The sequence below is a fragment of the Monomorium pharaonis genome, chromosome 2 (assembly GCF_013373865.1).
Source record: "Monomorium pharaonis isolate MP-MQ-018 chromosome 2, ASM1337386v2, whole genome shotgun sequence".
Classification (NCBI taxonomy): Eukaryota; Metazoa; Arthropoda; class Insecta; order Hymenoptera; family Formicidae; genus Monomorium; species Monomorium pharaonis.
The window spans coordinates 29,458,398-29,475,337 of NC_050468.1; the positions used below are offsets into that span (position 1 = coordinate 29,458,398).

General features: G+C 32.9%; 3 protein-coding genes across 6 annotated transcripts; 2 read left to right on the plus strand and 1 right to left on the minus strand.

Moving 5' to 3' along the window:
* On the plus strand, positions 1–4,884 carry LOC105830821 (casein kinase II subunit beta). Of its 2 annotated transcripts, none has more exons than XM_012670430.3 (5): positions 1–79; positions 652–727; positions 1,722–1,824; positions 2,317–2,698; positions 3,357–4,884. In XM_012670430.3, exons 2-5 carry the CDS (start codon positions 656–658, stop codon positions 3,463–3,465), a joined length of 666 nt encoding a protein of 221 aa, XP_012525884.1. In that variant the 5' UTR covers positions 1–79; positions 652–655; the 3' UTR covers positions 3,466–4,884. The 2 variants fall into 2 exon arrangements, with proteins under 2 accessions (XP_012525884.1, XP_012525883.1); XM_012670429.3 differs by lacking the exon at positions 1–79 and adding an exon at positions 89–228.
* A 772-nt stretch (positions 4,885–5,656) lies between these two features.
* Positions 5,657–11,502, plus strand: LOC105830815 (probable serine/threonine-protein kinase mps1). 3 transcript variants are annotated; one of them, XM_036283246.1, is made up of 8 exons: positions 5,657–5,744; positions 6,964–8,324; positions 8,587–8,831; positions 8,924–9,449; positions 9,635–9,795; positions 9,864–10,075; positions 10,312–10,698; positions 11,175–11,502. In XM_036283246.1, exons 2-8 carry the CDS (start codon positions 6,997–6,999, stop codon positions 11,202–11,204), a joined length of 2,889 nt encoding a protein of 962 aa, XP_036139139.1. In that variant the 5' UTR covers positions 5,657–5,744; positions 6,964–6,996; the 3' UTR covers positions 11,205–11,502. The 3 variants fall into 3 exon arrangements, with proteins under 3 accessions (XP_036139139.1, XP_012525875.1, XP_028050394.1); XM_012670421.2 differs by lacking the exon at positions 5,657–5,744 and adding an exon at positions 5,747–5,884; XM_028194593.1 differs by lacking the exon at positions 5,657–5,744 and adding an exon at positions 5,747–5,884 and having other exon boundaries at positions 8,587–8,813.
* Positions 11,134–16,669, minus strand: LOC105830818 (nucleolar complex protein 4 homolog B). The gene is made up of 6 exons (XM_012670425.3): positions 16,286–16,669; positions 16,066–16,168; positions 14,573–14,986; positions 13,669–13,716; positions 13,229–13,589; positions 11,134–13,105 (listed from the first exon to the last, which is right to left on the minus strand). Exons 1-6 carry the CDS (start codon positions 16,424–16,426, stop codon positions 12,607–12,609), a joined length of 1,566 nt encoding a protein of 521 aa, XP_012525879.1. The 5' UTR covers positions 16,427–16,669; the 3' UTR covers positions 11,134–12,606.
* Positions 16,670–16,940: the final 271 nt, after the last annotated feature.

Consider the following 16,940-nt stretch of genomic DNA (forward strand, 5'->3'; position numbering starts at 1 on the left):
GGGAGCGATGCGCGCGCTCTGGTAGCGCCAGCTATACTACGTTCGGTTGAGCAAGCGTGGCTAATCAAAGCACCAAAAGGTAAGCCGCGAGGGCTGTTTATTTTTGGTTTTTCATCGGGTAGCTGTGCTCCGCGCTGGCAATTCGCACGAGTAATGCGCTTCCTGGCCGCGTCGAACCGTGCACTGTGCTCAAAAAACAGCTGACGAAGCAGCAATGACCACGGAAACGTAGGTGTGAACGCGCCGGACGGGGCCGTAACTTGTCGGGCATCTTGCCTAGTAAAGCGAGCTCCATTGCACACACCCCCGCGCTACCCCGTCCACCGTTTCCCGTCCGTTTGTCCGTCCGTACATACGTACGTCCATACGTCCCCGTCCTTTCCCCCTTCTTCCCCTCCCCCCTGTCGATCCCGCGTTCGCGCCGTTCTAACCAATTCGGCCCGCACCACAATGTGGGCAGCGGTAGTCGCCGTCGCCGACGACACGCTCGTATACGCACGTGCATAGGAGCCAGCGTGTGAACGAGTGAGCGTGGCCATCCGCGCCGTGCACGTGCAACCTCTTCGTCGGCCTTCGTCGCTTTCTCCTCGCCTACTATCGACTTAACCGACCTTAATAACGGGATTCTCCCCACGGTTTCTTCTGCCGCAGGAAAATGAGCAGCTCCGAGGAGGTGTCCTGGATCTCGTGGTTCTGCGGCTTACGTGGGAACGAGTTCTTTTGCGAGGTGAGTAGAGCAGGGGTGCGTCCCCACGTCATTTTCAGTGTGCTTAATAACTCGGCAATATATCAAGCCATAAAAGCTAAAGTATCATTACACCTCATTAGCATAAGTTAATGCAAAAGATATTTATTCTACAAATATTTGTTTATAAAAAATAAATCAGGTATAAAAAATGAAACAGCAAAATAGTTGTAGAATTAGGGCTGCAAAGAGTGTTACTTTATTTTCCTATTCGTGATCAGTATGTACGTTTTGTTGACTACTTCATTATACATAACATAATTATAATGCTGTGGTAAAATATATAATTGAATTCCTTTTTTATTTTATAAATTTATCGCGATTATAATATTTATACATATTGTTTTAACATTTTGCCAATTATGTAAGTTAAGCTCCAATATTGTTCAATTTTTCACATATATTATATATTTTATATTACATAATATTTTGTATTATATTATAACATTATCATTAAAGATTTCCTTTCTGTTTTATTTATAATTTCTTTTCATATTACTTCTTCAAACTAATTAAAAGAAGAATAGCGTGGTAGATATATTCTTCAGCAGAGAGAATATTCTCAATTGTTGCATAGATAGGCAAAGTACGAAGAGCATGATGCATGTCTTAGAATATTGTTTGATATGCACTGTCAGTATTGAAAATCTGTAGTTTACATTACGCAATACTATTTCGGTATTTCAGTACTGACAGTGATTTTTGGAATATCTATATTGATAAATATCTAATAAATATGATATGGAAGGAGACTTTCTTACACAAAATGAGTTGTTATTCAAGCTGAGAGTATTCTCTTGCTGGATGAGTATAGATTGCTTAATGATGAATTGTGAAAATAGATCTAACTGAATGATGAGCAAAGTATTAAAATGTATTTTTAGTTTCTTTTTTTAATGTACATTTTGATTCTTAGAATCTAAGAAAATTAATTAACATCTCTTTATTATATATTTATTTTGTTTAAATCATCTAGGTGGATGAGGACTATATTCAAGATAAATTCAATTTAACGGGACTAAATGAACAAGTACCACATTATCGTCAGGCATTAGATATGATTCTTGATCTTGAACCTGGTAAGTTGTTAATACAAAAAAGTAACACCTTCTAATGGCTATTTCTAGAATAGATGTCTCAAATTTGACTTTTATTTATGTAAAGTGGTTCAAGAAATCTTTAAAATTTATAAACACTTTTTTGTTTTTAGAACAAATTGTACTTAATTTTGAAAAAAAATTATATATAATTTAATTACCTTTGAAATTTTTTTCGAGTAACTTTTATGGATTTTCAGAACTTGATTAAACATGTAATACTTATGTTTGTAGAATTTAATTAAAGATGTAATGTCCATTTCCACCATTGTAGATTAATTTTAATCTTAACTTAACTTATTCTTTGTCCTTTTCTAATTCTTGGAATTAAAAGAAAAAAAAATTAAGAGGTCGAAGTTAATACACGTTGGTGAAAATAGACATACCTGTAAAATAAATTGAAAAAGAAACAAAAAAAGATTTACTCCAAATGCGACTATTTTTAATGTTTATTCTTTAAATCTTATTTGCTAGATGATGATCTGGACGATAATCCAAATCAATCGGATTTGATCGAGCAAGCTGCAGAGATGCTCTACGGTCTCATCCATGCACGTTACATTCTTACCAATCGCGGCATTGCTCAGATGATCGAGAAATACCAAGCGGGTGATTTCGGTCATTGTCCACGTGTTTATTGTGAATCCCAGCCGATGTTACCGCTAGGACTTAGCGATGTTCCTGGCGAGGCAATGGTCAAGAGCTATTGCCCTAAGTGCATGGACGTTTATACACCTAAGAGTTCGAGACATCATCACACTGACGGAGCGTACTTTGGAACAGGATTTCCACATATGTTGTTTATGGTCCATCCTGAATATAGACCAAAACGTGCAGCAAATCAATTTGTACCTAGGTAAGAATCACATTACACGTCACTGTGAGAATTTTTAATAATGGAATAATTGTAAGGCAAAGGAGATTTATGTTTAAAATAGTGTCTTTTCTGAAAATTTCTGAAAAAAGAAGCATTAAACTAGAATTTTATTATTCTTTCTAATGTCAGATAAAATGAGAATTTATATAATAAATTATTTTAATTATTTATATATAAATAAATCACTAAAAGGCTTAATATTAATGTACAAATATTTAAAAAAGTAAATTTTTCTATTAATCTAGGATAATCAGTATATTTTTCATCAAGTATATTTTTATTATATTCAATTTCCTAATGATTCATGTTTAAATGTTTATTATAATTGTTGCTTACATGAGAAAAAGAAATCTCAAGAAATTAAATAAAAGAGAAATGTAATTGATTGATGATCAATAATTTATTAAACCAAAGCACATGGATTATGTATTCGTATAATATTTATTTATATCGAAAATTGATTAATATAAAAATGTAATACAAACCACATACAGATATATATTTAATATGAAATGTATTTATAGATACATGTTTAATATGAAAAGTAAAAATATCTCATTATTAATGTCTAAAAATTTACTTTTTTTGCATATGGAGTATAAAATTTAAAAGTTAAAAGATGGTTTTTATTTTTCAGATTATACGGCTTTAAAATTCATCCTGTAGCATATCAGATCCAGCAACAGTCTGCGTCCACATTCAAAGCACCATTACGAGCTCTCAACTATAATAACGGAAAACGTTAAAATTATTTTAGCGAGTAGCCTAGAATACTTCCTTTTATTACTCGCAATTCCTAATTTCGTCCTTAAAGATTTAAATATAATATTTTTTATATCTGTTTCCTCAATACGTTGCCGTACGAGGAGGACACGTTCTACGAGCCGCTCATTATAGTTCTTTCAATTCGCTCATTGTCTTGACACTCTTGAATTAGTTCCTGACATTGAACGAAGAGAAAAAGAGGAAAAGTGAAAAGGGGGAGGGAGTGAGAAAGAGAGAGAAAAGAGGGGAGGCGAGTGTTTAGTTTCGTCGTGTGAATCATTGTCATGTTAATTTAAATTTGTAGCAACAGTCGTTTTCGTGAAGAACCAATATGTTTGTATAGAAACATTGAGCATTATTCATTAAAAGATAGAGGAGAGGAGAAGGAAAAACACGCTTAGAATAATTACTAGATCGTAAATAAGGAAAGAGATGATGATTATAAATAGAACACATACCCGTTTTGTACGAATCGCTTGTGTCATCATATTTGCTGCCAAGTAGTTCCTAAACATGTGCAGAAGTAGACTTCCTCGGAAAGTCGAGAAGCGAGTAGTACTGGGTTTCACATTGGTTCTTTTCAAGACGTGAGATGATGTATAAAGAAGAAACATAGCCGTTAAGTGTAACTTAATTTAATCGCCGAGTAATTTGTGCGCAAACTGTGACAGAAACAGATTTATTAATATAACGATTGTATAGGTGTAGTGATTATAGGATTATATAATTTTCTTCAACAGAAACTGTCAGTATAAGAGACAATATTTCAGAAAGGGAGGAATTTCAGAAATGAAGTCTGCATTTTTCAATGAGAGAAGAGGATTATAAACCAACTATTTCGGTTTCTATCACAGTTTCTAAGACATTTTTAAGAACACTTAGCATTCGGTGGGAAAACAATTCCGCGACTAGAAGGTAAAATTCTGCGTACGATTTTTAACATGCAGCAACAAATCTTTTCATTTTGTACTTTAGTACAATCGTTTGCGTAACGACGAAATTTTAAGTCGAATAGAATTTCATATCTCCAAATGAGTTGGTATTAAGGAAAACTGTTGTATTGTATTTCCATCTTAAATTAAAACATGACTTATTTACACGCTTTTTTTCTTTTATACAACAAATTTACTTGAATGTGAGTTTGCCCAAATACGTAATTTATTTTTATTACCATATGTTGATCGTATAGAAAAATTATTCGATTGTTTTGTCCACAATTTACATTTCATAAATACTTTAATTTTTGTACAACTAATTACTAATGTCTGTGATCGGTTCATCTATTACTTAGATTTTACTGCTTATGTTTTTGTATCTGCTATTGATTTAATTAACATAAGTTTAGAGTTTTAATCTGTTTAAAGAGCGTTTGAAAATATACTTTCAATGCGTTAAAATAAGAACTCAAGTTTTGTGAGTGTAAACCCTAAAATTCCCAAAAATTCCCTAGACGTCAACCAATCAACTAACTAATCATGAACAAACTTGCATTCTACAAAATAATATATATTAAAATTTAAAATCAAATAAAATTGATTTCAAAATTTAAAAAAAGTAGCTATTTCAAATTTATTAAGAGGAATACGTGCATTAATCTATATATATATATATATATATATATATATATATACACTTACATTTAAGCTTATTCTATCGATTTGTTTATTATTAAAGATGTATCACTTATACATATGTAATGTTCTTATTCTTAAGTACAAATATTTATATAATAAAATTATAAATATATTGCTATAAACTGTAATTAATATTACATATAATATGTAATGTAATATTATATATAATATGTAATAAATAATATAGTAATATATTAATATTATTGTAACATTATTTATATAATATAGTTTAAGTTTTATAAATATACAGAGTACATTATAAAAAAAAACATAACCGATTCTGTATTCAAATATCCCGCTAAAGTGGCGTTCCTATTTCTGTCCCTACCTCGCAGTTACTACCAAAATGTCCCTAGACGTCGACCAATGGGCGGCGCACTCGCAAATTCAAATGCTATGACGCGTGTGGGCGACCGGTAGAGAATATAGAGTCGAGGACGACGTTTTAAGAAGTTTGAAAACGATGCACGAAGCGACGATGATGCTGTGTGGTGCACGGGTGAAATCGTCGTCGAGAGTGTAAATAACGTCCAGTGCTGGCGAGCTATGTGATGCGCGTGTACGGTGTACTGTCGTCTATCAATCGGTGATTCAGGCTGATCTACGGAGACTACTCAGTTTGACAGGTGCGTCCTTCGTTTACTCGCGACGTAGACATCCTTTCTCGATTCTTCTTCATTCGGCGTGCTTCAGCATATCTCGATCGTGAAACCGACGAGGAATAGGCTTGACGTCGATGGTGGACTCTTAACATACGCCTCTTTAGGTAATTATTCACTTCGGAGAGACATGGCACTGCAAGAAAGAGGACAGAGAGAGAGAGAGAGAGAAAGAGAGAGAGGAGGGGAGGAAAAGAAAAGATGCATAAAAAAATTAGCTTCTTGACTGCCCAGCTTAGCTGTTTTTATAATAATTTTGCCATGATTTTGTCGTTTGTGTAACAATAAGTATCTTTGATAAGTTGGATTGGATTTTCTATATCTATACAGTTTTTTAAAATGTATTTTTCATAATATGTATTTTTTAATAAACTTTAATATTTAAATTGATACTTAAAAACATTAAATTACAGAAAATGTTACTTGTTGCATAAATGTATTTAAACTTTATTTGAGAAGATGTTTGCTCCATATAAAAATAAAAATGAATAATAACATGTGTATTGTATAACTTGTTTGCTTCATATGTTGTCTCATAAATTCTAAATATATATATATATAAAGTTAGAGCTATATTATAGAAATAGAGCTATTTATCATGTATTTATGTTATGACATATTGCATAAAATTTAATTATCTAATAATCTATTATATTATTTACATATTGTTTCATAAAGAAACTGTTGTGTCACAATAGTTATTCGGTGTTCAAAAAATTGTATTTTTATAATATAGAATGCATCTTTTTAGTTATTATATATGTAATTAAATATATGTATATTGTATATGTATAAAATTTTGTTAATAGTTAAAAATAATATTTGTAAATCAAAAAAATATTTGTACATGTAATATTTTTAATAATAATATTGATATAGTATAATAATAATATTGATTATTTAATATTACATTAAATAATTATATATTTGTTTTTTAGTTTTGAAAAATAATTTATTTATAAGAGAATTATGGATGTAAATAATATCTTCTAATTTTTCTTGTATCTTATCAAGTCTTCGACTTTGTATGCTAATTTTTTTACTTATGTATCTATACATAAACATGTTGAAACAAAATCCACTATTGATAGTAATTTCTTATGTTTTAAAATTATTTTTTTTATAGAATAACAATTGATGTAATTCATTGATATTGTTAATTATTGATAAACATGTGTTTTTGTAGATCAGCGAAGACTATCTTAGAAAGTTTTCAATAATGTCAGAACTTACAACGAACGACAGATATAGTTTTGATAGCATGAGCGCCGGTAGATTGCCAACACAGAATGTTACGCTCCCAAAGTTTCAACCGGTACGTCTCAAAGCACTTCTGCAAAGTGATGAGGAGGACGATGACGATGATGAGAGTGAAGAAAAGCCCCGTCAATCCGAGGACGACGAGTCGGATTTCGACGAGCCTTTGTTACTAGATAATTCTACTGAAAATGTTCTGGAGGAAACAGTTTTACCTAAAACGGGCATCAATTCCTCGATTGAGCTAACGGACGGAGTCTTGAAAACTGCGTGTATACTGTTAAAAGAGAATCATGAAATTGTAACTAGTACTCCTTCTGTTCGGAGAGAAACAACCCTTGGAATCAATAGTGAACAATGTAAAGCTAGCGATGTAAATTTCGAAAAGCATGTGCCAGTTACACCAGTCAATGATTCAAATAAACTGGAGATTTACAACTCTAATAAGCAAGAGGAACAAACACAGGAATCTCACAGTGGAATGTTTACTTCGAGAAATCAAACAGATACTAATCATAATCACTCGATGAATGTAGCTTTGGTTCCGTCATCGCTATCGGTTTATAAAGGCGATTATAATGCAAAATTAGATGCAAATAAAAATCAGGAACCAGTCAATAGCAATCATTCACATTACGAGAAAAATTATATATCAGATATATTGAATAAGAAGAAAGAAGGATCTATGTACAGTGTATCAGAGAATAAGGTATTGTTAACAAAGACTAGCGAGTTAAATGTAAGCAAAGATGACCAACGACACAAAGGTAACTTTATCGAGCAGGCGAATAGGGATTGCGAGGAAGAGTCTTACAAGATTTCAAACACTCTGTTGGAATCCGCCCCTTGTATATCTCAAACATTCGAAAACTTGGTGTATCCTGTAAGATGTAACTCACAAAAGAATGTCATGAGATATGAAGCGAGTGAAAACTACACACCAGCGAAGAGTACGTGCTCGGGGTACAGCACACCTTCGCTGAACGAAATGGGCAGGTCAGTGACAACGATTAATCGCCTGATCTCAGAAACTCCATTGAAGCATGGACAAGTCAACGTACATCCGAGTACGAGCACGTCGCACAAGCAACTGTTTCAAACCCCACAGAGCAAACTGTCTGACGATCCGAGCAAGAATCCTGTACAGACACCTTCAACGATATTTTCCAGTTGGTATTGTAATGTGAGGCAAACACCAATGGAAGGAAAGAATTTTGTCGCAAGGGATCATGTGCAAGTGTCCAAGAATGCAATTTGTACACCTATTGTGGAAAAACCAGATTCTTCAAGGTTTGCAGTATATACTCTGTATATTATTTTACAATTGTACGTTAGGAATAAACAGTGTTTAATTTATTTTTTTAACAATAAGACTTCCTGCTTATTTTTACGAATAAAATGTATTAAATTTCTAAATATTTAAATTGTTGTGAGAAGTAAAATTTTCTTGGAATCTAGTTTTTATCGCTCTTTGCATAAAAAAAGTCATTGTCTTACATGGTTTTTAACAGCAATTGCAGAGAATGTTAATTTTAATTTTACCTTTACTTAGATACTTGGGAATGGATATCAAAAACACAAGGCGGCCTTTAACGGATGCTACATTAACACATAGTGATTCCTTGACTCATCCTCTAGAATCGAAGCCGCTTTCGTTGCACACACGTTCGGAGGTAAAGAGTGTCACATCTGAATCACAACAAGAGGATAGAAATAGAAAGATTACTGTTGGACTATCGGATGTAAAATTAATGCAAACTCAAACAAATTACGATAGTAGTAAGTATTACAACGGTGGTAAGTATTACAACGCATTAAATTACGTATAAATAAATTTAATTTATCATACGATCGTATTTTGTTATGCTTTAAGTTGTCATTATATTCAGATCCGAAATCGGCGAAACCTGTCGAGGAATTTAAGGAAAACAAACAGTCTAATGCACTGGGAAATAGTGTAAAAACTGCGCAAAATAAAAAAGAAGGAAAAATAATGAATGATTTTAATACGGATATAAAGTTAACACAGAATTCTAAAAAGTACAACATAGATCATAACGTCCCGAACGCGGACCGCAAGAACCTGCCTGATTTGTTCCACGAAAAGCAGTACAAGGAACTGCAACAAATAGATAAGATTGCAAACGTACAGTTTTCCGTACCGTCAAGCATTCCTTCGCAACGGCAAGGAAAAACGTTAATCGTGAAGGATAAAGAGTACTTGATCCTGGGCTCCCTCGGCCGGGGAATGAGCGGCGAGGTTCTGCGAGTGCAGGATCTATCATGTGGCGAGTTACGCGCTATCAAGTGCGTCGATTTGAGCAAAATGGACAAAGACTCGGCTCAGGGCTGTTTGGACGAAATCTCCATGTTACACAAGTTACAGGCACCCTGTGTTGTGAAAATGTTTGATTAGTGAGTATATTGTGACATTACAAATATTCAAAGATAATAATAAGTTTAATTTAGTTTTTTACTGTAAAAACACTTTTGAGAAGTGAAAATTGGAGATTTTTTTATAGTAGTATTTGAAGAGACTGATATTAACAAGATATTCACTTTATTAGATTCTTGTTAATTTTATTCAATTATTGTTTCAGTCAAATTAAAGACTCTATGGTTTATGTGGTGATGGAAATGGGCGATACCGATCTCAGTCGACTTTTGAAATCCATGTCCCAGGAGAAGCAAATTTCTATCACGATGATTCTGTATTACTGGACTGAAATGCTCACGGCTGTTAAACACATACACGATAATGGTAAAAAAAATGCATTTAATCGCGCTTATAAAATTATGATTTTTCTTTGATGATAAAACACATTTTAGGAGTCATACATTCAGACTTGAAACCAGGAAATTTTTTACTTGTACGAGGCCGACTTAAATTAATAGATTTTGGAATCGCTTCTAGCATAAATTCAGATATGACATCCGTTGTAAAAAATAACCCGATTGGGACGTTAAATTACATTAGTCCAGAAGCTTTAATGGACATTGGTGGAAATTCGGATTCGCCTACGCACAATGTTAAATATAAGGTAAGGATAAAAAATAATCTGAAATATATAGCTTTTTTTATGATTATCTAAGGAAACATTTTAAGAAAATAAATATATTAAAATATCACTTGAAGTTAAAAAATTAGAATTTATTTGAATGTTTAATTGGATTGTAAAGTTTATTATTTCATATTAAAGTCGAATGAAAGTTTATAAACTGAAAAGTACACGTTTGAGACTGGATTAAAAGTACTAGTTTTTTTTTCTTTCGGCAGATAAGTTTTAAATCAGACGTATGGTCACTGGGATGTATCTTGTACAGTTTAGTGTACGGGTACACGCCTTTCCATCATGTACGTTCTCAGTGGGCAAAAGTGAACGCTATAACTAATCCGAAACCGAATATTTCGTTCCCATCTACGGCAAACGGCGAGAATCATCAAGGCTGTGAACGTGCACCGCCTATTCTGATTGACGTGATGCGAAAGTGTCTTCAGCATGATCCAAAAGCAAGACCGACGGTGTCACAATTGTTGCAGGTGCAATATGTGCCTATTACACCGAGTATCGCACCAACTTCGGTGTCTTCCGACATCCCAGCAAATATTCTAGTAAAAATAAAGCATGCTTTGAACGAGGACGAATGGCGGCTGTTGGTCCAGGTGAGAGCTCATTCTTTATCTTTGTATAAAAGATGTTTTTATAATTACAACAAAATATGAATACTAAAAAGTGCGTTTGTGAAACGATTTTTGTAACAGAATAATCATTAGTATCAGCAGAGTACAATAATTATATTAAATTAACGTAATACTTTAATAGTTTAACTTTGAGTTTATGTTTAAAAGTTTGAAGAAATTTTAAACATTAATTTTATATAATATTTATTACTTTATACCAGATAAAAATTACATAATTGTTTAAATTTTCTATAGCAAAACATTGTATTCTATTGAATAATACAATGCCTTGCTATATAGAAATTGTTATTTTTCAATTCTGCCAATAAGTTACACACATAATATTTAGAAAATGATGATTACATAAATCATAAATGAATAGTTCTGTAATATATTGCAACTAAATAAACAATCCAATTAAATGAAAATTAATAACCTTTTATTATGGCTTTTTTCAGATGTTGGACACAAAGCGACATTATACATAATGGTATTGTAATAATAATAACTTATCTATTAGCTGATGTACATAAAAGCGTTTGTATATACATAAGACAATATGCAATGAGGCGCAAATATACAGAATTGTGACATATCAAAGAAGGCTAATGACGAAAATAATATACATATATATATATATAGAAAAAGAGAAATGTATAAGATCTTAAATAGATAATTAAAATTGAACTAAGCAATTGAACTATGCTTACCTATGTGTTGTAAACACGAATTATCAGCTGCGCTACACATCGTAAAAGTGAATTAAAATTATCTGTTAAATGAAAATATCTCAATTTTTTATTATCTCATATATTCGTGTACACGAAAAATCACTATCCAAGAATATTGGACAGAGTTGCAATTATGCAAATTACCTATAGTATGGATCAGATGCTTATCAGTTATCGACCTCATGATTTTGCAACATCGGAAAGGATCAGTTGCTTTAACACTTTCGCTGCAATGACCACAAGCTTATATTCCAAGAATTAATATTAATATATATATAAATTCTATTTTTATATATGGCAAATAATGAATTAGCATGTTACAGTTTATTCAACTTCGACACTCAAAGATCTCGATTAAATATTATGTAAACACACATATACTTTATCCACCAATATTTGTTGAAATAAATATTTAATAATTATTTAAATATATATTGTTATTTTTATAATTCAAATATGTGTGCTTAAAAATAAACTAAACTGAATCGCACATATTACACAATAAAAAATACGAGATTTTTCATTTACGTACAGAGAGATTACAGTTATGTTTATCTTTTAAATTATAAAAATAAAATAAACAATTATTGTATAATAATTGCATTTTCTTTTTTGTAAATTATCTATTATAATATATATTTTTTATGTCGAAAAAGATGAACGAGTTGCAATCACAGACAAATTTTCGTGTATTCTTTTTTATACTAATATATATAAAAGATGATATGTTAAACTTCCTATTTAACTAAGCTCAAAGAAACCACAAAATAACAATTTATAACAACGTTATGAAAAGCAGCGAAAGAGTTAAATAATGCCAGTATTACGAACTTGCACGTAATTTATGTGTAAGATACACAAATGTTTACATATAACTGAGATAAATAATAAGCAAATTTACTTTTTGTTTGTAGCGCAATCGATGAATAATAATGCATAAATTTATTTAAATGTTTCAAAAGTAAATAGACTCTCAACGCTACAAAAAAATGTGCTATCGCTTTTGTTGTAGGTATGTAATATAAAACACAAAAGTCTTTATTCTTTATTTAAAATATGAACGTTATCCTCAGCTCAAATATTGTCGATGGCATAAACAATGATGGCCTTTTTCTCATGATATATTGCACTCTGGGCGTCGATCACACAGTGTACAAAATCAATGCGTGAGCTGCCAATATTGCAACAATTTCTCTCCCTTCGGCAGCGCCATAGAATTTGGTCTCTCAAACGTTAGCATGATGTCTTTGACTTTGTTCTTCAGTTCGCTTTCGAAAAGATGGCCACCGGTGCGTTCTAACGCTGATGCCATATCATACTCAACTGAGGGCAGCGGCTCGTGAATGAAACGCGCAGCGGTGGCGACGCTGGGCAGAATATGCCATTGCAATGCCCGTATTTCCCAGAGACTGCTGTGCAATGCGTTGCTTAGTAACGGATCACGCTCTTCCATAAGAAACGGATCGCCCGCCCCAGTGCTCGCGCTCGATGGGACCTCGCCACCTTGCGGGTGATCTATCAGCCTCTTTAGCCCTGGATGTCGAAGTAACAGGTTGCCCACGAAAAGCAGAATTATCAGAATATCCTCTGGTGGTGCAACTAATGTTAAACGCGCGAGTCGTTTCGCGAATGCCGCTACTAACGCTTCTGGCAGATGTCTGAAAAAAAGCAACGCTGAGTTTTCAAACAATTCTACAAAAATCCAAATTATCTTATTCTTGATATTCATAATTTTTTCAACTTGCGATATATTTTATTTCACAAAGACATAAAATACTTACGTTGAACTGAGAAATAGATCGGACAAATAAAATAGACGAGCCTTGTATTTTGTATGAAAGATTTCAGGTTCAAACATCGAATACAGTTTGGTAAAAATATTCGGGTATTCTAAATTATGTTTAGTAACAAGTATGAATACACCTTGCAATGCCAGTACCCCGACAGCACCATTCATATCTAGAGAATCCATTAAAAAGTCCGTTAATAAAATTGGTTTTTCTAAATGCGACATGACTCGTTCCAACAAAACTATGAGCAACTGTTTATGTAACTGTGGCGTTAATTCCCAGTGCATAACGCAGGCCCAGACTTTGTTTAATACGCGTTTAACATTTGATTGATCCCATGTAAATGCAGCATCTAGTAAAAAATTTAAGATACATGATAATTATCTAAAAGTATAAATACAAGAGAATAGCAGTAATGTAGATTATATTACCTTGTTGCGGTCCACACAAAAGTTCTTTATTGTCTGACGTTTTAGATGCTGAAATATACGAAAATTATTTAAAATTGTATTATTTACATTTATAAGAAAATAGATTTTAAATCAATAAATAAAAGTAACAATCAAACAATAAAAATAACAACATTAAGAATTTAAAGCTCTAAGAAGTTAGAAGGATATTGGAATATCTTGACATCTTAAGTAACTACTGATTAATTAATAATTTCACACTCCTTATTTGCTATAAAAATGACATAAATAAAAAAAATAAATTCAATTAAAATATTTTGAATCGTTAAAATTTCATTAATTATTTTTTAATATGATTTTAGTGTAACAATTTCGTTTACTGATTGTACAGGAATAAAAATATCAGTTTTCACTTGGTATTAAAGTCTCATCAAAAACTTTTCTGCAGAACTAAAAGGCAATTATTTTTTAATTATTGTAGCAAATGGGCTATATATTTACAGTTTACAATGCCACATAGTGGAATAAATTAATTAAAGATATATATGTAAAACGTGTGCAATTGTGTGTGCGACGGATTATTTTATACAAGGTTTCCGAAAAATTCGAAGTCAAACTTATTATAATGTATTAATGAAAGTCAAATAGATGAAAAAAGTTCATATAAATTTACATCCGAATATTCGAAAAAATTATAGAATTATTAATTCGGCAAATAAAAGCCAGAATTCTAGAATAGAAGCAGAAGAAAAAATTTCGAACATTTGATACAATTATTATAATTTAATAAAAATCTTTGAATGTTTCAATAAATCATTTTATATACATATGAATTATTTTACTTGCTCGACCTCATTAACGTTGTACAATTTTGGCATTGTATATAATAATTTCAGTATACAGAAGCAATTTAAAAAAAACATACCTTCTTCTTCTTTTGGCAGTGGTATTTTATCAATAAGTTCCAAAAGATTCTTAATATAAATTTCTTTCGGCTGTCTTTTTGGGGTGAGTGAGGGCAGACATCTCCACGTATAATACAAAACATCAGGGTATCCGGTAATCTCTTGAAATCTCGATATTAAATTAGTATTGTCCTTTTCGGGGGAGAGCAGAGTCATGAGGATGGGTTTTAAACGATGCAGGGGAAAGTAATATCCTGGATTATCGCGCGGTTCCATCGGCGCTTTACCCTCTTCCGCCATCAACTTCATCGCGGTGGTAAGAGCTTGTAGTTGAATAGCCGATCGATTCTTCTCCATAGACGCTAATATCTTTTTCCAAACCTCCTCGTAGCAACTTCTTAACCAGGTGATATAACGAGATTCTGGGCTAGGTTCTATTTCGCGCGTATTAAAATATAAATTTTTTTAAATACCATCTTTTTCGCGGATAAAATATATGCATAATATGAAATGTGTGTGAAAACAGTTTTATAATGCATATTTTAACTTCATATAAGTAACTGTATTTCAAGACCAAAATTACGCAAAAGTTAAATTAAATTATAAAAATTTGTTATTTACTCACAAAACTATGATTACACACTAAGATCCGCCATAGATGTCCCATGTTTTTAATATATTTAATATTTAGTATTATAAAATTAATATTTAATTTGAATCGCTATAGATAAAAAGCACTTATTCAGCTTTGTTATAATCTACTAATTCATTCTTTGATAACCGATTATAAGAGTCCAAAAATTCGTAAATTGTAGGCGATACTTGTACTTATTACATGTCCAGAAGAAAATTACTATATTTATATAACAATTTATAGAACAATTTGTAAAATTTTGTAAATAAATCAAAAAGTAATTACTGTTTTATATTTTTTATATTTTTAATAATAAATCTTTCTTCTTTATCACTTTTAATATCATAAAAAAGAGATAAATATAAAATATTAGTATTACGTAGGATAAATAAAAAATAAATGCAAAATTCATGCAGGAATCAAACTAGTCCAAAAATTTTTTCTTTTCTTTTAAATGGATCTTCAACATATTAAACTTCACAAGTTTATATCTAGTCTAGATAAAAATTGCCATATTTATACAATAAATAGTTCAAAAGATTTTTGTTTCCTAAAAAATAAACTTTTTGGACTTGTTTTTTAATGAAATTCTTCGATTAGACACAAAGGAGAGAATAAAAAATTCCAAGAAGTTTGGCCGCAAGGAACAAACGTTATTCTCATCATTCTTCATCCATTCACAACTAATGCAAAACTTTATGTCTACAATGCTAAAAAGTTTCAAGATCTCGGATGGAGCTTATTGATTAAATGTTGATCGATTAAAATATCGATTAAATGGTGATCAATTTTCTTCAAGATCTCATAGCGATTTCGGGGTGTCGTGGACATACAAGACTCAAGGAATCTCAAATCAGCAAGCGCCGCTCGTAATCTTACCTGAAATGGTGAGGGCTATCGAACGCTCCGTGTACATGTCGCCGCGTCTCAGCACCTCTCCGAATATCGTCTCTATCGTGAGCAGGCACGAACAGGTGGACTCCTGCGAACAAAAACGGAGATCTTTGAGCGTTCCCAATTCCACCCGATTCATAGTTTAGCAGCTCCGGGAAGGGCGCGTCGCAAGACGTGGCGCAACCCTGGGCGCGGCTCTACTTACGTCCCAGTGGCCGATTATCTCCACCAGGTTGTTGGCGTGCTTCCGCGAGGCGAGGAACTCCTGGGCCCGCTGCCGCAGCATCCTTGATATTGCCCTCTGGCCTGTGGAGGAGGCGCCCGGTAAATTCGACGCGTCCGTCATCGTGCCACCCGCGATCTTGCCACACCGCTCTCTCTCTCTCTCTTTCAGGAAACGCCGTTCCGCGGGATCTACGCTGACGGCGACAGGCAGTCGAGAACGACCAACGATGTGGACAGCTGGTTCCGGCGCCGCTGCTCCTCACGAGGTCTCACGTTTCACGCGTCTTCGACATAAAGGCGACCTTAAAAATCACCATGTCTGGCCCTGTCGTCGTCTAGGTTGGAGCTTAAGGTTAGGCTGGGACTCTAGGTTGGGGTTAGGTTGAGGCGTGCGTCGTCGCTGCTCTCGTGGCGTTTAAGTCTGTATCACACTGAAAATTGCGTGACTCGATATAAAAAACCTTGGAATATCTCAAACTTGTTACCGTCAGTCACGGAAAATGATTATTTTTATGATATTCGGCACATTTTTTTATTTCACGATAAGAGTTTTTATTTCACGATAAGTTGCGAGAAAATATAGCGGAAAAAGGAACAGCTCTGCAATTGTCATGAGATTATTTAATACGATTCTT